At 37.4% G+C, this 22,157-nt stretch overlaps 1 protein-coding gene across 7 annotated transcripts in view; it reads right to left on the reverse strand.

The window, feature by feature from the left end:
- LOC128855137 (phosphopantothenate--cysteine ligase) overlaps positions 1 to 22,157 on the reverse strand; it is a 77,496-nt gene that overhangs the window by 8,416 nt on the left and 46,923 nt on the right. For all 7 annotated transcript variants that reach the window (XM_054089801.1, XM_054089802.1, XM_054089800.1 and 4 more), the window contains exon 4: positions 12,594 to 12,779. In XM_054089801.1, the coding sequence (XP_053945776.1) occupies positions 12,594 to 12,779 (186 nt within the window). The remainder of the gene's footprint in view (positions 1 to 12,593; positions 12,780 to 22,157) is intronic.

Consider the following 22,157-nt stretch of genomic DNA (forward strand, 5'->3'; position numbering starts at 1 on the left):
TTTTTACGTTAAAATTTGGCCGTAAATTGATTATAAAATGGAAAATAAGTATCAGATTTACAAAAGGAACGATTAATTACTAGAAAATGTATCTTTAAAGATTGAGTTAAAACGGTTGACCGATCAAACAAGCCGTTTTCGAGATATCGTGTACACCCACTTGAAAAATTCCGTTTTGAAAAAAACACGTTTAAAGTTTCAATACCTACCTTAAAACGTGCCGAGGCATCTCTACATATTTAGGTATAACTCCGAAAGTATTGCTTAGATCTACTTCAAATTTCGTGTGTATACTTTTGAATATATGTACATTACAAAAATGCAATAAAAAATCGATTTTTTTGAAAGTCATAACTGCGTATAACCCCTTAAATTTTGTGTTTTGAACGGGATTTCGTGAAAGTTTAATTTCTTTTAAAAATGCATCGGAGGAAGGTGGCTGAAAACATGCTTGAGCACGTGAATTCGGACCCAACCATAACCCAATTCCAGCGCATCATAAGAGGTGATGAGACATGGGTATATGAGTTTGACATGCAAACCAGTCAACAGGCGGCTGAATGGCGCTATCCACATGAGCCGAAACCCAAAAAACCACGTGAAAGTCGGTCAAAAGTGAAAGTCATGCTTCTCCTTTTCTTTGACTATCATAGTGTTGTGCACCCGAAGTTCGTTCCAAATGGTTCTACGTTAAATAAAGAGTATTATTTGGAAGTTATGCGACGTTTGAGAGAGAATGTGCGTAGGAAACGGTCCAATTTGAGAAAAGAAAACTCATGGATGTTGCACCATGAGAACGCACCGTCTCACAAGGCTCATACTGTGAACACTTTTTTGACCTAAAACTCGACAAATATCATCGAACAACCACCGTATTCACCGGATTTAGCCCCCTGTGACTTTTTCCCAAAATTTGAAATGCCACTCCGCGGGTGCCTTTGAGTCGATAGAGGCCATTAAGGTGAAACGGCTGAAGATGATCTCTTCAAACGCATTTAAAAGGTGTTTTGATGACTGGACTAATTGAGCCTATTTGGAAGACGACAAAATAAATTTTGATGATTAAACAATTATTTTGCGTTCTATTGAACAATTCCCGGTACTTTTTGGACAGAATGTAAGTATAAATGATATTAGCAGTTGCTTTTAATTTATCAGCCACAAGGCTAACGACTACAAGTTGTTGCTTCTTGCTGACCTTAATAGTAATATTGCTTTGAGTATATATTCATGTATTCCTTTCAACAAAAATACATGTTTTGAAGTCACTTACGAGGGGTGCCTTTTATATTTCGGGATTTGGCGACCCTGGTGTTGCAATCTGGCAACTGACAGCTGTATCGCAAAGTTGACATTTTTTGGCTTTTACGTACTCAGAACGTTTTGAAATACCAGCGCTATTTGTGTTGTTTACAGTAACTTAAAAAATATATATCTAGGTCCAAAAATGGAATTAAATCGTGAACATTTTCGTGCGATTATTTTTTACAACTTTCGACGTGGATTAACTCAGCAACATTGCATGGATGAACTTAATTCATTTTTTCGTGATGAAGCTCCATCAAGGTTGTTTTTATCGATGGTATGGTGAATTCAATCGTGGTCGTAGTTCACCCCAAGACGAATTTCGTGAAGGTCGTCCAAAATCAGTTGTTGTTCCGAAAACCATTGATGCTGTGCGCGAACTGATATTGCAAGATCGTCGTGTGACCTATTGTGAGATTGAGACAATCTTAGGCATTAGTGGGACCAGCATACATTCAATATTGCATAAACACTTGACTGTCAAAAAAATTTGTTCGCGTTGGATCCCACACAATTTGTCAATCGCTCAAAAAAAGGCTCGTGTCGATTGGTCGAAGGAAATGCTAAAAAAATACGATCGCGGGGCTTCGAAACACGTCTATGACATCGTGACAGGTGATGAATCATGGATTTTCGCGTATGAGTAAACAGCAGTCGACTGTATGGGTGTTTCAAGATGAGCCAAATCCAACAAAAATTGTTCGCGCACAAAGCACTTCCAAGCAAATGGTCGCCTGTTTTTTCGGAAAAACTGGACATGTCGCAACCGTACCACTAGAACAACGCAGAAGAGTAAATTCTGAGTGGTACACAACCATATGTTTGCCAGTTGTCTTCCAAGAAATTAGGAAAACCAATCGCCAAAGACGGATCACTCTTCACCAGGACAATGCGAGCTCTCACACATCGGCTCAAACAATTGCATTTATGAACACCCAAAACATCGAATTAATGGGTCAACCGCCGTATAGTCCTGACTTGGCACCGAATGACTTCTTTTTATTCTCGTACGAAAAAAAACAAACTGAGAGGTAAACGTTTTTCGACACCTGAAGAAGCGGTTGCGGCATTCAGAATGCATGTTTTGGAGGTACCTCATTCAGAGTGGCAAAAGTGCTTTGACAATTGGTTCAAACGCATGCAAAAGTGTATAGATCATCATGGAGAATATTTTGGAAAACAATAAAGTGATTTTCGATGATAAAAATTTGTTTTTGTTCTCTAATCCCGACATATAAAAGGCACCCCTCGTATTCCAAATTTTTGTAACAATCAACAATCGTTTTTTTTTACGAGCTTGAGAACTTAAAATCATAATACAAACCAGAAATATTGTTGGAATGAAATTGTTGTATTATAATCTGACAGATAATTACATGGCATTTATTTTTTGAACACGATATCCGGCATATGTCTGCCATGGCTACGAGTTAAGTAGTCCATCCCATCAGTCCAATTTTTGACACCATTTACATACACATAATATTGAAATAAATAGATTTTTAAGCGCACAGCATAGCAAGTTGCGAAGTGTTGTTCGAACCAAATATCGTCAACGTTTAGTTGATTGATGTTTGGAAACAAAAACTCAGTCAGCATGGTTCGATAGCGCTCGCCATTCACCGTAACGGCAGCTCCTTCCTCATTTCAGTTGAAATAAGGACCGATGATGTTCCCATTGCTCTATGAACTTCGCGAACAGATTCATTTTATTTAATTGGTTTTTGGTTTTTTTTTTAACTAAATTTGAACAATTTGGAAGCGTTGTGCTGGCGTTAAACGATTCATGATGGCTTGCCAAGCCTTAGTGAACAGAAATGCCAACCGAAGATGATGATTCACTAGATTTGCTCTTTAACTATGGTGAACAAGAAAATTGTGAGGGGAACTTCGGCTGCGACGCCACTTGGGGATTCGGCAGTCGAAATTTGCACGATCAGTACTCATGTATTCACACACTCGTCTAATCAGTCGTTGTTCAGACGGCAACGAAGTGCAATTGGTTGATTTTTTTCGTATATAACTAACACAGTCTAAGTTTTTTTATAAGCACATCCCAAGTTATGTTAGCCCATCAGCTAATGCTGTCAAATTCGCTCAAAACCTAATAGCAGTATGGTAAAGAGCAGAGCTCTAAAAATCTTTTCCCATGAAGGCTAACACAGTGTGCCATTCTTAGCTCTCAAACCATAGTTATCGATATCGTTAGTTCTCTTTTTTGTTCGCAAACTCTTAATACAGAGTGTAAGGAGTCACAGTAATAAATTGTGATAGATCTCATGCAGCTACGAAAACACCCGATATTTTATCTCTAATAATATCCTCGAATGGGTGGATGCAATCAACGACCTTGGGGAAATTTTTTACTCATATTTTTCTTTCTCAAGTCATCTTGGGTTTTATTAGACGTAATAGTTCAAACTTCTCAGACCCTTACGCGATGAAATTACTGTTTACCACGTTTTTTCGATCTAGGTTGGAATGTGCTTCATTTATTTGGAGACTTGGCTACAAAAGATGTTTCTTAAATTTGATCCAAGATCTTTTAATGCTTCTGACAGATTTCTCTCTTATAGCTCCCGCTTGTTAATAATTGGATTAAAGTCGCCTGAGTCTTAATTTAATTTGTGAGTTTAATTTAATTCAAGAAGACATTGATTGTGCGTTAACTTTCTCATTCCGGGCAGAACTTTACGAAGTTCTTATCCTTTTTATCTCACCGTTAAAGTGGCCTAACATTTTGACCTCATAAAAAATAGTACTCATAGCAAGGTAAGGATTGAAAGACTCATTATTAAACCTCGCCATACTGCAAGCTTCCCAGGGTACCGGTTCTACGTTACCGCAATAACCCGGATTTATATCCAGCCAAGGAATGGCTCTTCAGTTGCATTAACCAAATATTTACTGGGAATATTTTATGATGTTACAACAACAAAAGTAGTACTTATCTCATGGCAAGAGGAGAATGTTTGTCTGAAGCTTTTTTAGGTAGATTTACCTATATGAAACACAATCAACTTACATATTTAGCTGAGCCTTAAACAACTCAAGTTTTGCAACGGCCTTTCAATGAACCTGTAGGTGAGTCATTGAAAAATCTTTAAATATAATGCAACTACAAGCGCCAGTTTTAAGTTTAGATAATACATTTAGAATCGAAAAGAGTCACATTACTACACAAAAAAGAATTATACTTTTCTTAGTAATAGCTGCAAATCATGCAACTGGTTCTTAAAAAAAATCGGTAGAATGCTCACATTTTCTAGACCGTAACAGCTCTGTAACATTTTATAGGCAAGTCAATGGTATTTAGCAAACGAATTTTTAAAGACAGCAAACTACAAACAAACATTCAAACTCCTCAGACTCCATTAAGACCCAAACTCATCTGGAAAATGTCTCAGCCTGGTGTTGAACCAATGGTCTACAGTTAAATCTAGGCAGTGTTTTTACTTATCACTCTTTAAATCACATGTCGTTATCCCCACTTGTTACTGAGTTCACGAGACTACCCGCTCTTAAGGAGATCCTTGACTCAGGTGTGGTTTTCGACTCGATTTTTTTATTTAGTACTCATCTAAATGCCATCATACTTAATAATATGTTCACATATGCATTAATTACCTATAAATCCACCATATTAATCTACCCGTTCACATATGGCTGATTACCTGCAGAATTGACAATCAGCTGTCAATACTGCTTTGAGAGGTTTTTCTTCATAGGAATTCTTTTGCTGGAATATTTCGGTGGTTTTGGTTTGTTTAATTATTATTAACGATATGAAGACAATACAAGGAGAAGGAATAGCTAATTTAATTGCGCAATTGCAAACACAGGGTTGTATGTCGAAAAGTATCGTTATTATCTAGGATTATTTTATAATCTCAGATTTTGGGAGAGAAATTTTGTATGGGAAATCGCGCTTTTTAATTACGGATTTTGAGTTAAGCGCGAAAAAGTAGATCACCTACTTATATGTGAACGTATTATAAGACGTATTCAGTGCTTGCTTCGTTTTAGCTCCGATTTCTCGGGTCCCTATACCTTTAAACTAAGTATTCTTGGCATTGCTCGTACGCACGAAGTTGGTATACTACTGTGGGCAAAAAGTAAGGTGAATTTGTTTGTAAAATGAAAAATCTTTATTTATTCTTGTAAGTCAATTTCATCCCCTTCAAAATAATCCCCTCTCGATGAAATACACTTATGCCAACGATTTTTCCAATCCCCGAAACATGCCAAATAGTCCATTTCCGGTATAGCCATCAGCACCTTCTTCGATTCAGCTTTTATCTCCTCAATCGACTCGAAACGCGTTCCCCGGAGTGGTCTCTTGAGTTTTGGGAATAGCCAGAAGTCACACGGAGCCAAATCAGGCGAATACGGTGGTTACGGAACGGTATGCGTGGAATTTTTGGCGAAATGGTCACGAAGAACGAGTGCAGTGTGAGACGGTGCATTATCGTGATGCAAAAACCAAGAGTTGTTGGCCCATAATTCTGGTCTTTTTAGACGAATTGCTTCACGTAAACGACGCATAACACTCAAATAATATTCCTTATTAACAGTTTGGCCAGGTAGAAGAAATTCATAGTGCACCACACCACGAAAATCGAAAAAAACTGTCATCATGACCTTTATTTTTGAACGACTTTGACGTCATCAACATCAACGCGACGACTTTTTCGGTACCAAACGAGATTTGACTTTTCGTAGGCCCAAATGGTCTTTCAAAATGGTTTTCACAGATCCTTCTGATACTCGTAGTCCGATCATATCAGTAAGGTCGTTAACAGTCAACCGACGATTTTTGAGCACTAACTCCTTCACTTTATTGACGTGTTGGCCATCTGTTGACATGGATGGTCGTCCGGAGCGCTCCCAGTCATCAACACGTTCTCGACCCTCTTTGAAGTCTTTGTACCACTTATAAACATTTTTCTGCGACATGGTCGAATCACCAAATGCCTTCTGCAACATGCTAAACGTTTCCGCAGCCGAAATTTCATTCCGCAAACAAAATCTGATGGCACTTCTCTGCTCAATCAAATCAGACATTGTAAAAATCGAAAAATGCACTCTTGGTCGTTTGGTAAACACAAGCGTAAATATATTACTGATAATGACATTCACATGAAAGTTGGCCCAGATGTTATTAACAGTGCTGCCAACTCATGAAAAAAATAACTAGAGCAAAATTTTAATCCCGCGAAGTTTGACAAATAAATTCACCTTACTTTTTGCCCACAGTAGTATGATTGTTTTATCTGAATACCCTGCCACGAATGTCATATTAGAAGGTGCGAGCGGGTTCAAAAAACGATTGTACGTTTTGCTCTTCGTTTCATGAGTTTTGTTATTCCAATTCCCTTATATAGAGATAGATGTGCGCTGGGAAGCACAAAAACTATCATATTCTAAAATTCAATTGACTTTTTCGAACATCCAATTGACCCTTCATAAAATTCAACTGGAAATGGTGCAGTCAAAGTTGGCTTGGAACATTTTCCTATACTTCATAATTGTGGCACGTACCTTTTTTAAAATCGAATTGTTCATATGCGATCTAATCCCATACCCAACCTTCTACTAAAACCAAATGTTTTAAATTTGAATTTATCATGGAAAATTACGGTGTTCAAAAGTTTGAAATTGTTTTATACCAAGCGGCTTCTTCGGTTTTGCGATCACGAACATTCGAACGCACGATACGACAAGTTGTTGGTTCTCCAACAATTTGTGTTTCATGAACCAATTTTTAGAGCCGATAATTTGAAGATTTCATTGATTTTTCCAATGAATAAACTTTCGACACTTGAGCTAAAATTTTTATTTGATTTGATTTTTGCCTCCTCATCGCCCATTTAATTTTCAAACTCTACTATTCAATGCTATTTCTTGTTGCCACGCCGATTTTCGAATATTTTTGCAATACAATTTTATCTTCATTCTCAGCAGAACGATATGCAGTGGCAAATAGCCGTTATGTGAACAAAGTTGAAATACCGCAGAGGATTTGTGCGCTTGGGTATAAAAGGAGAAAAATGTATGGCGTGTAAATAGTTTTCATTTTCATAAACATTCAACAAATACATACATACATACAATGTACATGCATATATGGCCGAATGAAGGCCACGAGTGCAAAAAAGTGAAATAGTCAAACAGTAAAAAATAAAAAGCAATACGTAAAAATACAAAATATATTGGCATTGAAATCGCACTAGACTTGGACGACAATTTTACCGCAAACACAGTTAGACCGCATTTCACGTGCAAACTAATTGGTGGTATACATGAAACGAAGCCTTAGAGACTGCGCAAATTTGAATAGTTTAATATTTATTTAACCATGTTTTTCTGCAAAGTTGTCAAAATTCCACGCGACTTTTGAGCCACTTGAAATTTGCACTCTATTATACCAAAACTCAATGGGAAATAAAGCTGCATATCACACATTTTTCTAAACTACTGATTAAAAGTGTGTAATTGTGATGGAGTTTGTTAAATTTAGAAATAAATGAGAAACAAATAAATTGCCAAACTTCTCAATATGCCCCTGTATGTCATAGTTATTTAAGGCAGTGTATGTACATTTCAGATTGATGTATGTTTACCTCTAATAAATTCGCAGAAAGAAATTTAGTTGCAAAATAATTGCATTTGCATTTTTTAATTTTTTGAAATATTAGATTATTGAAAAATAATTTAACGCGCAATTACTATTTAACTTGCTGGTAGAATTTTTGGGCGCTTTTACTATCGGAAAAGACAAAAGGGACCCAATGTGTCCAACTGGCGCCGGCTAGCACGTGAAATAAACAACTGGCGCGCTTTGTTAAGCTCGGCTTAAATCGCTTAAGCGGTTAAGCGCGCCAAACAAACAGAAGAAAAAGAAATATCATAAAAACAGATTTTCGAAATTCTCCTGTCGAAATCTTCGCCAGAACAATTTAGTTTTGTCGAGCTTGTCACTTATTTTGCCCTAAGTCAAGCAAAACACGGATTTCCCAGAATAAATCGACAAAGTTCTACTCACTCGACCAAAATTTTTCTTATAGATATTATGAAAGCAATGGGGACGCTTCAATTTAAATGTCATGTTAGTTAGGATCATAGGAATTTTTGAAATTAAAAATATACCCTGTAAGCCTTTCAAGCTCGTGGAGGTTCCTTCGAGAGAGAGTACTTAGGACTAATATTAGATAGGAAACTGATGTGGAAGCCTAATACTGTGGAAATAGTAAGGAAGGCCAACGCCGCATTAGATCAGGTCAGTCCATAAGTTCGTGCGTTTTTTCAAGGTGGTTTTAAAATTAATAAAAAAATATGTTTAAAGTATTTATTAATCAATAATATATTTTCCTTCATTATTTACAATGTCTTCCCAACGTTTAGGTAAATTTTTAATTCCCTGCTCAAAAAATTTATTGTCCTTGGAGCCAAAATACGCTACCCCTTTTTATAGCTTCTCTTGAGGAGTAGTTCTTCTCATATGGGATTGAAGTCCTCGGAAAGGTGATAATCACAAGGTGCAATATCCGGAGAGTATGGTGGATGCGGCATTAGCTCCCATCCCAGCTCGTTCAGCTTGACTAATGTTTACCTTGCGGTATGAGGTCTTGCGTTGCCATGGTGAAACGAAACTTTGCGTACATTCACTAAAGACGGTCGATTTTTGTTAAGTGCCTCATTCAGGTTGATAGCTGATGGGAATAATAATCAGCAGTTATCGTCTGGTTTGGTTCCAGAAGTTCATAATAAAAAATACCGGTCATATCCCACCAAATAGACAGAAGAATCTTCTTGGGGTGAAGGCCATCTCTGGGGATCGGTTCTGGTGTTTCATCTTTATCTAACCATTGGCGTTTACGAACAGGATTATTGTAAAGGACCCATATTTCATCACCAGTAATGATACGGTTAAAAAAAACCTTCATTTTCAAGCCGTTGCAGCAGCTGAGAGCACACATCGATCACTCTCTGCTGAAGGTTGGCGACGGAAAGTCTATGCGGAACCCATTTTCCCAGCTTTGAAACCTTTCCCAACTGAACCAGGTGCCTGTGAACTGTTCCATGCGATGAATTTAACCTCTGAGCTATCATATCGATTGTCAAATTTGGCTCAGCTTTCACGGCTTAGCAAGCAAGGCGTCGGAGTTAAAGACTTCAGGACGAACAGCGCGCGGGGCATCCTCCACGTCGCAGTTGCCACTTCGGAATTTTGAAAACCACTTTTGCGCAGTCCTTACACTCACGGTATCCTCTCCGTGAACAGTGTTTATTTCTGCAGCAGCAGTTGTTGCATTTTTACCACTTTTATAAAAAAAATACAAAATATGCCTCTTATACGCGTTCGAAGATTCCATTTTATTTTTTAACAACACGTGCTTCTATCCGCGATTAAAATCACTTGTTGAATGCAAAGAAAATATAAATAGTTCCGTTACATTCTGCGAATAATTTGTTGTATGCAAAAATCGTACAAAAGTGAAACTATGAATAAAATACGCATGAACTTATGGACTGACCTGATACTATTGGGATACCTATGGCCATGAGTAAATTAATTAAGAATAACATTATCCTGTTATCCAAAAGGCCAGTTGGCATCGCAAGAGAGGATATTTCGAAGGTCGTGGTTTGTATAAGCGGCCATTGACTTTTCTCCTATAAATATTGAAGAAGTTGTAGAGATGAGGAAGCGAAGGAAACAGTTGAGCACTTAATTTGCAATTGTCCACCCCTAGCTAAAATCAGAGAAGGTCGTCTTGGTAAATATCTTAGGATAATCCTCCGCTTCATAAGAGCCACAAAATGGTTTTATGAAGAAAAATATATGAGGTTCCCGTGTCGCATAGTGGTGTCACAACGGACTAATACTGCATAGTTTCAAACTAAATAAAGCGCCTAGTTCACATTAAATAAGCCTAAGTGCTTAGGCTGGGTTCACAGTGTGATTCTGGTAAAAAATATAAGCTCTCAAATGACACATATTTTGAGAGGGGATATATTATCTGTTCACTGACGTACGTGGTAGAGAGTCAACAATTTATGAACGACAAATTATATTTTCCAAACGTCCCAACTTGTAGAAGGAAATTCTTTTAGTGACCCTTTTTATGACATTCAGCCGTAGTTGAAGCTCTATTTACACTTTGTTGTACCACAAAAAATAAATCAAAAAATTTTGTCAACATACAGCCTTAGCCAAATGTATTATTCACCCCACTAAAATATACGTAATTTCAAATGTGGCTACCAAAGTGACCACTGCTTTTTGCAAATATGCCGCTAGCATATTTAACCTTTGATTACAACAATAAATTGTATTATGGAAAAGCAATGGTTCACTTGACACACCAAATTTAGCGAAGTCCTCATCCATCTGTGCGATCCTTCTGGCAGAAAAATGTGAAACACAGTTGGCGCTCCAAGCAGTAAGAAGGCGTTGTTCGTAAGCAACGAGAGGTTGGCATTCCCACTATTAAGAACTGGTAGGAGCAGGCTAATCACATATCCTCTCAGAAATCAAATAGATTAACGAAACCAACGCAAGACAAGTCTTGTCGAGGCCCTATGCTCTCTAGAGGAGAGAACAAGGGGGGAAAAAACAAAAATGCCACACTTGATGCGTAAAGTCTAAAAAATGGCATTTTTAAAGGTATACTAAAATATTTTGGTAATTTTAATTTGTCAGTCAATGTGAAAATAATCTTTAGTACAAAATTATCAAGCGGATGTAAATAATTTCTTTTTATCGAAATTCCTAAAACAGTGTACTTTGTTACGACAAAAGAGCGAGAATCCAAGTTTTAAGTGAGGAAGGGAAGTCTTAGATTGAGGTTGTCAATTTGGTGGGATGTCAGTCCATGTTTAATTTAGTTTTTGAAATATCAGCAACCATAGCACAAATCTTTTAAAACGATTTTTTTGCTTTTCTACAGGTATTTGGAACACCTGGTGTGACGTTCTTGTCGCTTCATAAACGTCACTCCAGGCGTTGGCGAGAAATACCATTCAAATTGCGTGGTAACCACTGCTAAGAATGGGGGAGGCAACATTGTGATCTGGGCCTTTATGGCTGTCGGTACATAAATGTATTAAAAACTGTGCTTTTGCTTTCGTTTACGCGCATTTTCGGCGATGCGAGTTAGATGGAGTTCAATTTCAACAAGGCAATGCTCCTTGTCACAAATCAGCGACTGCGATGCGTTGGTTTACAGACAATAACATTGTTTTGTTAGATTGACCAGCACAGTCTTCAGATCTAAACGTAAAGCAAAGGAACACAGCTAATATCGCAAATAGTCCTGAAAAATGCTTTAATTCACCAGTGGAGCGCCATAAGTGCAGCCGAAAGTGCAAAGCTTGTACGCTACATGTCCCAGAGGATTGCTGGTCTAATTCAAAAGGTGGACCTACTAAATAGTAATGTTCTTATCACTAATTCTTTTGATTTGTACCGATTTATTAATAATAAATAATTACTTCACTTTTTAAAACGAGAAATTCAGTAATTAATGGGGTGCCTAATACTTTTGGCCAAAGTTGTACATATCTCGACATCGCAATCAGTTGACGGAAAGCGCATTTCCAGTTGAATTTTCGAAGAAAAATGGCCCAATCATACGACCAGGCGAGTTAGGTAAAGGCTTCTAAACATATTATAGTATATTTTCCAATGCCCAAATATGGCAATGTATTTGTCGTTCTCGCATTTAAAAGTACATTTGAATGAAATTAAAATAAATTGAAAATACTCTCTGCAATATTAAAGTCTTACATATTTCAAAATTTTATATTTAAGCCAATTTTAAGGCAAAGAAAATTAAATTTTGCCCAAGCCTATACCGCTAAATTATTTAATCAATTAAAAAACCTAAAAGAATGTACAAAAAGTACATCGCCAACAAAACAGCAACTATTTATTAATAACTTGTATGTGTGTATGTATGTAAGTGCAGGAGCATGTTTTTGCCATGAAAAATTGGCATGGCAGCCTATTTGATTGTCGTGCTGCCGACCACTGTCATTACCAACAGACCGCCAGGCCAACAGAGTTCAGGCCACAAATGCAAATATTGATATTTTAAATTGCACAACATGCAGTGTTGTGTAAGGGAATTCTTAAAAATGCTAATGGTGCGAATTGCCTGAGAATATACCCAAGCAAAAGCATATTAACATAAAGTCCAATATGTACATCATATTGTATGGCTATATATATGTATGTGTGTATGTTTGTGTATTGTTCAACTTTCAAGTGCACGTGTACTCACCTTATGATTGTATTTGTATAAACTGTCGCGAGCCTTCGTAATCAATAAATTCTCGTCAGTTTCCAATTTGAAAGAGACAACAAATGCATGAGGCACCCATAGGCTTGCCAATGGAGCCAACATTTTTGGCACCAACTGCAATGAAATCGTCGGAGCACCTTGACCAGACTGTATTTTGTGAGTAGGCTGCAATTACATATAATAATAGAAAAGAATGAAAAGCGTTGAACGGGATTTTACGATAATTATGCAGCAATGCGAGTTTATTAAAAATATTAATAACTTAAAATACATAACAGCCTTCATAAAAATATTGCACTTACAGTGGGTGCCAGCTTATTTGATGTAAGACAATATTCAAAGATTTAAGCACGGCAGCTTATTAACTAACAAAACTTAACCTATATGACAAAAAAAAGATGCAGTTTTGAAGAATTCAAGTTATTTTTCAAGATCACATTTTCATTGTTTTCAGCACTTTCCACATTGAGCAGTTTATTTGATGCAAAGAATGTCAAACGAATTTGTACCGTTATGTTTATTAATAACACGCACATGTTTCCGCAGTGAAACGAGAGAAAACATCAATAATTTAAAGTATGGGGCGACCTGCAACAATTGAACAACGCGAGTCGGTCATTCACCATTATATAGTAAAACAGGCAAAACGAAGCGTTCAATAGCTGAAATAGTGAAAATACCATCATCTACAGTGCAGCATTTAATAGAACGTTTAGTGAGAGTAAACAGAGTAAAGAACAAAGGAAGAAAGGCCACAAACGAAATCCTTACTGCAAGTGACGAAAGGTGGGTCATAAAAAAATAAGTGAAAACCTCAAGTAATCGGCTCAAAAATTGGCTCATGATGTCGAAAACTTACTTGGCAAATCATGTAGTGCACCAACAATACGCCGCCTCTTGCGGCCACCCGATTTCCATGGCCGAGTGCCACCCAACAAACCGTACATATGTCAAAAAATAAAGTTTCCGGCTTAAACTTCGTAAAAACGCACATTTCTAAGATCTCAAAGTTTTGGAAGACCGTAAGTTTCTCTGACAAGTCGAAATTTAATCTATTTGGCTCAGATGACAAATCGTGTGTGTGGCGGAAAACAAATAAACAGTTGGAGCTGAAGAATCTATGAGCGACTGTAAAACACGGTGGTGAAGGTGTAACAGTTTGACCTTACATGGCAGCATCAGAGATGGGAAATTTAGTTTTGATTGATGGCATTATGCACAAGACCATGTCTCTGTATGTGTACTAAAACACAATTTACTTCAGAGTGCCAAAAAGCTGGGTCTACGACGAAACGTCAGGTTTTATCAATATAATGACCCTAAGCATAGGTCGGGAATAGTGCAGACCTGGCTTGCATGGAATTGTCCATATGTTATGGAGCCACCAGCCCAGTGTCCTGACTTAAACGTAATAGAAAATTTATGGGCATTATTAGAAAAAAAACTTCAGAAAACATAATATTTCCAACAAATAGACCTTGCAATGCACTAAAAGACGAGTAATATAATAATAACGCAGATATTTTTATTAATAATTTGTCCTCTTTAAAACAGTGTTTCTATTTTTTCGATACATTATTTAATTATCAAGCTACGGCACTGCATTCAATCAGACTGTACATAGGTATGTATTCGGTTGGGGAATAAGTTCATAGCGGTTTTATATTTTCTTTCCTTTCTTTCTTTCTGCTCCACAAAACTATGTTAATTGTATTTTTTAGTAGTTTTGAGGCTTAGAAATGGAATACCCAGAAGGCAAAAATCGATATTTTCGATACTTGCTCTTCTTCGCTTTCCCTCGAAGTCAAAAAGCTGCCGAAGCAGCCCGAGAAATTTACGAGCCTACAGAACGGATGTGGTTTGCAAAGTCCCAAAATGGATGGCGACTTTTACGTCGATGACATGTCCCGCAGCGGAAGGCCTTCTGGATTCGATGAAGAACGTCTCAATCACTTTCGAAGGAGAACGGTCGCCAAACCAGTGGTGAATTGTCGGAAAAAATTAACTGCAATCACAACTGGCTGGGTGCCTCACAAGCTCAAAGAAAAAAACAAAAGAAAGTCGCCTTCAAATTGCTTCTTAGCATCTCGCCAGCCATCGAGCAACACCCTTTTTGCACCGAATCGTGGAGAGAGATGAGAAATGGTACCTATAGATCAATATGTAGCAGAGAAAGGAGTGGATGGTTCCAAGAGATACGCCAAGGCGAGAGTCAACGCGAAACTTCATCCAAAAAATATCATGGTATGTATTCGGTGGGACTGGGAGGGCACAGTGCATTGGGAAATGCCTGAAAAGAAGGCCAGGGGTAAGAAGGAGCTCTACTTTGCCCAGCTACACCGCGTGAATGAGGCTATTCGACTGAAAAAACCTGATCGCCACGGCTGAAAATACCATACTCGTTCACGACAACGCCAGACCTCATGTTGCACAAGTCGTCAAAGCTGCACTCCAAGAGCTCGAATGGGTGGTCCTTTAGTATCCGCCGTATTCTCCGGACCTTGCACCGACCGATTACCATCTTTTCCGCGAATTACCTTCGATAGCATAGAGGCCCTTAAAAACTGGCACAACTTCTTTGGCCCCAGACCAGGTGACTTTTGGCGGAACGGCATCAACAAATTGGTCGAGAGAGCGAGCAACGGCGAACATATAATTAATTAACTTATTGATATAATTTTGTTTAAATAAAAGTTTTTGGCAAAAACGCTACGAACTTATACCCCAACCCAATACATTGAAATCTTACACGAGAGCTGTTTAAACTTTTGAATATTTTTACTGAAAACGTAATAACAAAATTTGGTAGTTTATTAATACATTTACTTGCTGTACGTGCTTTCGATGCATTTACATTAGCGTACAAAACAAAAACTTCCCGAAAACGAAAATGGATGTAAGTAAAGGGTATTTCAAAAGTGGCGCCTAGATGTCAGTGGTGAATAATTTCTACAAGGTACCATTTTTGATAATTGTCAAGTAGACAGATGTACAATTTTGCATGATAGAACAACGCGTTAAAATTGTTGAAACTTATTAACAAAATGATCGTCCTGGTGAAAATAATCGACCGTATAAGTCGACAATTCAAAGGTTGGTGAAAAAATTTCACCGACCCCATAAACTTATTATTTTTCAGATTTTTAAAAATAAAAAATAAAATGCCCCAAGCAAAAACATTGGGTTGAAATGTTCAAAAACAGGTATGTGCCATTCCATTTTATTCCAGACTCTTAAAGGCATTATTTATGACAAATGCAGTTTTAGACGAGTTTTTTCAAATAATTTAGATCAATTTGAGACCATATTAGAAAAGCTTTGATGCACTGTAAAAAAAATTGTGACGTTTAAGAACAAGGCAGGTGATGCAGCATTCTACAGCTTTTCCTCCTTTATAATTACTATACTGCATTTCCGTTACGTCTGCTGTTTGAGGACAATTTGAAATATAAAACACCTTATTTTATTTTTGTAGTATTCCTCGATGCAGGACTTAATACTATCTTGGCATTGTTGTTTTCTTCACCTAAAAATAATGTCATCTTTTCTTAACGGGTACAGTGTTATTGCCTACTTGCACCAATAACTCAACTCCAGTTAAGTTTCCAGAAATTGAGTTAACTCAAACAGCTATTTTTCGCTTACAATTAAGGTTTGTTGCTAGCAGAACTGCCTGCAATTTTATGTATAGAGGATTGACAGAGCAGGTTCCATGCTTAGGGGCAGCTTTTTTAGCTTTTGTTATTTCCACACTACTTTATGTAAAAAATAAAGAAAAGAGGAATTTTCTGTACGAAAACTGTACCTTACAAAACTGAACTAATGGCTCCTCTCTTGCTTGTGTAGTTTCGGCTTTGGCTGCGCCCGAAAACACCTCATAAAAAGCTTAACATTTCTTATGCTGTCATCACTGTTAACATAACATTTTTTCTTAAGTCAGCAAAATTGAGCTAACTCCATTCTGAAAGTGCGTTAACATACTTTGATACAAATATACTTTTATGGGATTTTGAGCATACAGGGTGATCATATGGATTGGTTTTCTTTTAATCACATGTTATTTGACAGCGACTGCTCTTTTGCGCAGTAAATCTAAACGGAAATTCAGTATCATTTTTCCGTTAAGTGGAATGAATCGCAACGCAACGCTTGAGCAACATTGGAACATATTCCGCACTTATTTCTGAAGTCAATGCTGTGTAACGCAAACAGTGCATTTATTGAAAAGAAGTCAAGATCAACTTTTTTGAGAAAGTGCATTTTCATATGTAGACGCCAACATTAACAAAAAAAAAACTGCCACATTTGGGGATCAAAGAACCGACACGGGATCGATGCCAATGCATCTTTGCAGAGTAACAGTCCGGAGCTGGGGCAATATTGGCTAATTTTTCTTTGAAAATGTTGCTGGAATCGCCATTTCGGTCAATTGTGAGCACTGCAGAGACGTGAAACCGATTTTTGTGGCATGAAATTTAAGACATGTACTTGGATGATCTTTGGTTCCAGCACGATGACGCGCCATTTCGCAACCGATCTTTTGCGCGCCACGTTAGGTAATCGTGTCAACAGCCGTCTCGGCGATGTGGCCCCTCAGAGCCATGATTTAACACTATTAGCCTTTTTTGTGGTGTGACGTGGAGGACCGAAAAATCCATTAAAGATTAAGGACCTTAATGTAAATACTGTAGCCATTCGTGAGCTAGAGCTAAAATCTTGGGAAACTGGGGTAACAGTTCGCTACTGCGGAGCCAACCGTGGGAGGAATGAAAATAGTGAGCTAAACAAACAAAACATGATAAAAAATTAACGGTAAACTACGGAGTTTCTATTAAAACTTTAGGTAATTGCCGTGGTAGCATAGAGTTATTGATTGTCTCTCTTGAGTATGGTTGAATTTCAATACATTCCAATTTTATGGACAAATATGTGGTGAACAGAAACTTTTGAACCACCCTGTATTTATTGATTATCATTTAAAGTCATTGCTTGAACGAATAAAACATAGAAAAACTCATTCGCACTTAGACAATGAGAAGATATGTACCGAGGGAAGAAAAGTTAATAAGCGTACTCGGAATAAACATAAAAATTCTACCATAAACCTAAAAAGCAAGCGTACAAGTAATAAATTCACACACCCGCACAGCGGAACGAACGTTTTACGTAGGCGTTTTACAAGTGAATGCTAGGATAATAAATATACACACATTCGCCAATATGTTTTTCCATTTGGCAATTGGCAAACCGACTAATAAATATATTCGTATATACATAACGACGTTACGACAAGGTGTGCCTATTAAATGAACGTCTTCAATATGGCAACATATGAAGCTATAAACGGTCATTATCCCAACGAACCCGCTTTGGTATTGGAAGGTATTCAACTTACTTTAAGGAGGAGTTAAAAGTTCTTACCATTTCTCGCAAGTACTCTTTAATAAGCCTTATCTTACGATATATACAATAGAGGTTGAAAGAGAGAAATGTCGATAATTTTTTAGTACCTCTAAGACCAGGTTGCAAAAACGTATGTAACAGCAAATCAGTGATTCCAACGATTCGGCATCCCCCTGACAGAACAATTCTATTCTGAATAAGTCTATTGATTTGAGTCCTGTATTTTTTGTTAGGTTGCCACATCAGTAAATAATATCTCTGAGATCAAATCTCTTGGGTGAGTAGGTAACATTTCTCTGATCTGGGTTCCAGGACATAGGAACATAGAGGGAAATGCAATTGCTGATGCGCTTGCCAGGAAAGGGAGAGAATTGGCCTCAGCGACCTGTAACCCGATTATCGGCATCCCCCTGACAGTTCTTAAAGGGGAACTGCACAAAATATTTCTCAGGAAAGCGCAGAAAAGATGAAGCTCCATTACTTCATGTGCTATTTCGAAAAGCTTTTGGTCCCAATACGATATACGAAGGACTCAGAAAGTCCCTTGGACTCCTCGCCATTCAATTTTCAAACTCGTGGTTACTGGGCGACCGGCGCACACGCGGAAAAGCTAGGGTTACCATATAACCCCCATTGCAGAAGCTAAGGGAACCTTTCAGAAAAGGAGACTGTTGAGCACTTTCTCTGTAAACTCTGTCACTGGACGCTCCTTTCTGCGACAGCCTGGGGAGTGCCAGACGGGCACTTCAACTATTTCACCCACCTACCTATTCCTACTAAAATTTTATCGCCAAGGCCTGCCATTTGTAAAAGTTACGCCGTCTTGAGTAAATGTACCTCTGCACGGGTTTTCGATGTTTTACTGTTTTAAAAATGGATTTGAATTTGCAAGAACCAGCTTGCATTAAATTTTGCGTTGAAAATGAGTTCAATGGTGCGAAACCTTTGATGAAATGTTGGAAATGATACTATCAAGAAAACAGACGTTTACGAGTGGCACGAAGAATACTTCAGAAGAGAGCGTGATGAAAACATGAATAAAAGTAAAGAAAAGCTAGTCAATAACTGCAAATTAACCATCAGAGAGCTGGCAGAGGATCATTTGATGCCAAAGACATGATTTCCAAGGTTGAGTCTGACCCAACATTCATCAAAGGCATTATTACTGGAGACAAGACGTGGGTACGTGGGTTTATGAGTACGACACGCAATCCAGACATCAGGCGCGGGAGTGAAGATGTCCGAATCAACCAAGATCAAAAACCCACATCGTTTTCAGTCAAAAAAAGAAAGTGATGCTCACGGTTTTTGTGCATTATAACGGTATTGTACACCAACAAATTTCTGCCAAAAATGCAGACAGTTAATTATTTGGGCGTCTCTAACGCGTTTACGTGAAGTAATTTGCCAAAAAGAAAGGATTTGTGGGAAAACAACTCGTGAATGTTGCACCATGATAACGCACCGTCGCACAACACCATCATTTTCCAAAATTGCTTGACCAAGAACGAAACGAATACCACCCAACAGCCATCGAATTCACCTGATATGGCTCCTTGCGATTGTTATACCGAGTTCCAGAAATGTTTCGAGAGCTGGATAAAACGCTGGCATACGTGCGTTGCAGTTGATGGGGAGTGCTTTGAAGGCGGCAATATCAGTTTTTATGAATGAATCATAGAAATCATTGAATTTGAACGGGATGTAAGTACTTCATCCATCTATCAAGAACTGAACTGAAACCAGAAACCCGACTTTAGAAATTTGTAGAAGAAAAAGCACTTTATTCCACTAGACACACACAAATAAACATTTTGGACTGACTTGATGCCTGCGATTCTTTACTGAAACTTAACAAGGCCTACCCATTTTTGAAGCGGATAGTAGCTGATTACACACAAGAACAACAGGATCGTACTCAAATAGCAGTGAACCGATCCAAACGATTTCCAAGCTCGGCAAGAAAGGTTTCAGTGTGTATTTAGCGGGATTCAAGGGAATTATCATACACTATGAGCTGTTTCCCTCGAGCCAATCATTCAATTGTCAGACCCCTACTCTCAGCAACTAATCAGATTGAAGTAGATACAAGCTCGCACTCAACTTTAAAGATGCAAGAGAAACTCAGACATTCATTTGAAGAAATGTATGTTACAAAAATGGCATCAAGAGGAGTTTGTGAAAATGAGCTGGTCAAGTTTTCCACCAATAGGAACGAGGACTTCTTCAATAGCGAAATTAAGAGTTTGCTTTCTTTTTAATTGATTAGTTCGTGATCGTTATCCTGATCAAATCAACAGATTCAAGGCACTCTGCGACAGATTATTCTTTAGAATTTATAGATAATTAAATTTGTCTATTGGGAGGACAATAATTTAAAAAAAATTGGTTCCAATAAACATCAACCTTCCGCTACCAGCAGTCGACCTACAAGCCTAGGCCAGGACTCTGTCACCGCCATGTTTCACTGTCGGCCTCAAGTTTTCCGTATAAGCTGTGACCGTAAACTAAGCAGTTTTCTTAGTTTTCAGCTATTTATATACATATAATTTCACAAGAAGTGTTAAACTTGAGTTATTCCTTTTTACAATCCTACCAATATCTCGTTGATACTCTTCTTAGTTTCGTAATCGTGAAACATTGGAATTGTTAGTATGTATTGTGTAAGCTATGAGCCACTGTATATCGAACAAAATGCCGCATATTTAATCTACTTATAGTTCGAATAATCGAGGCAGTATTAATTTCACCATCGAAATTTAGCGGAAAAATATTTCCCCTAAAACTTGCATGAAACCTAAAACTTATTCAGCAATCCCATTTACATATTTATCAAGGGGTTACTCATACGCCCTGCCGTCTAGCCAGTCTTGGTAGTCATAATAAAATATATCATATTATTATATACGACGTTCACAAGTATGCGCATATATAAATAGCTTTGTCTTCCGTATATTTGTACATTTATGTATGTAAATAATATATTATAATGCTTTGTTGATATGTTTGCAATTTCATTTACTAGACTTTGGACTATGCGTGACTCATGAATAAAATATACGCAGAGATGAAATTATTAGAACAAGAAGGACGAAGCAAAAATTGTTATTTTATTGTTAAATACTTATATGCATAAATGATGTATTTTTGCATTTATATAACCCTTGTGTTGCTACCCACAAAAAATCCACATACTCTGCCACCTGGGTACCCGGGTACCCCGACGAGTATAAGTCCTCTATATCCCGAAATAGTTGTATACATTCGATAAATATTTATTTATTTATGTTGTAAGAACATATTTATAACTGAATACATCAATAATATTATGTACAGCAACTTTCGTACTCCTATATCAGTATATCATAGGAAAAAAGTTATTCAACAAAATGTACGCAGATGGGCACAAGGGATAAATATTTACTACAACGAATGCAGAAGTAATTTGGAGGGCATCGACATCCAAGTAGAATTTACATGTTTATAACTACAATTGCGATCAAAATAATAGTAATACTAGCACAACCCCCCACATATTTTAATGTTTTTATTTTTTCTCGTTGTCTTCCTTGTGCTTTATTCTCTAAGATACTGTTGTATAGATAGAGTTCAATAAAAAAAGAGTGCCGTTATAACTGTATACATTAGCACTTGGTGCCGTAATTTCATTTATTTTCAAGACTATTGGCAGATGAGTCAGTCAAAATAATAGTAGTAGAAGTGAGCTGCGGAAAAATCAATATAAAATATTTATTTGAGTCAAAAATCTACAAAAAGGTGAGTATTACACTTTTTGATGCATTGTATTTCCATAATATTTTGTGAAAATATGATTGAACATTTTTCAGATATTGGACAAGGCAAGCATTGCACCGCTGAACAGCTCAAGCTTAACAAAAAACTAATTTCGAAAGGGAAAGTTTTGAAAGAAGCTGAATCTATTGTGGGCTGTTCAATGATTTGTACCGCATTAAAATATAAATTCCAACCGGAAACAAGTAGACGGCGTCCCATCAATTGATCGTCTGGTTAAATATTCAAAGAATAATCCTTTCGTTAAATTAAAAGTGAACTGCAGGTGGAAGCAAGCGTGGAAACTATTCGTAAACGTTCTCTTGAACAGAACTAGGCAGGCATGTG

This window comes from Anastrepha ludens, chromosome 2, assembly GCF_028408465.1.
Source record: "Anastrepha ludens isolate Willacy chromosome 2, idAnaLude1.1, whole genome shotgun sequence".
Lineage (NCBI taxonomy): Eukaryota > Metazoa > Arthropoda > Insecta > Diptera > Tephritidae > Anastrepha > Anastrepha ludens.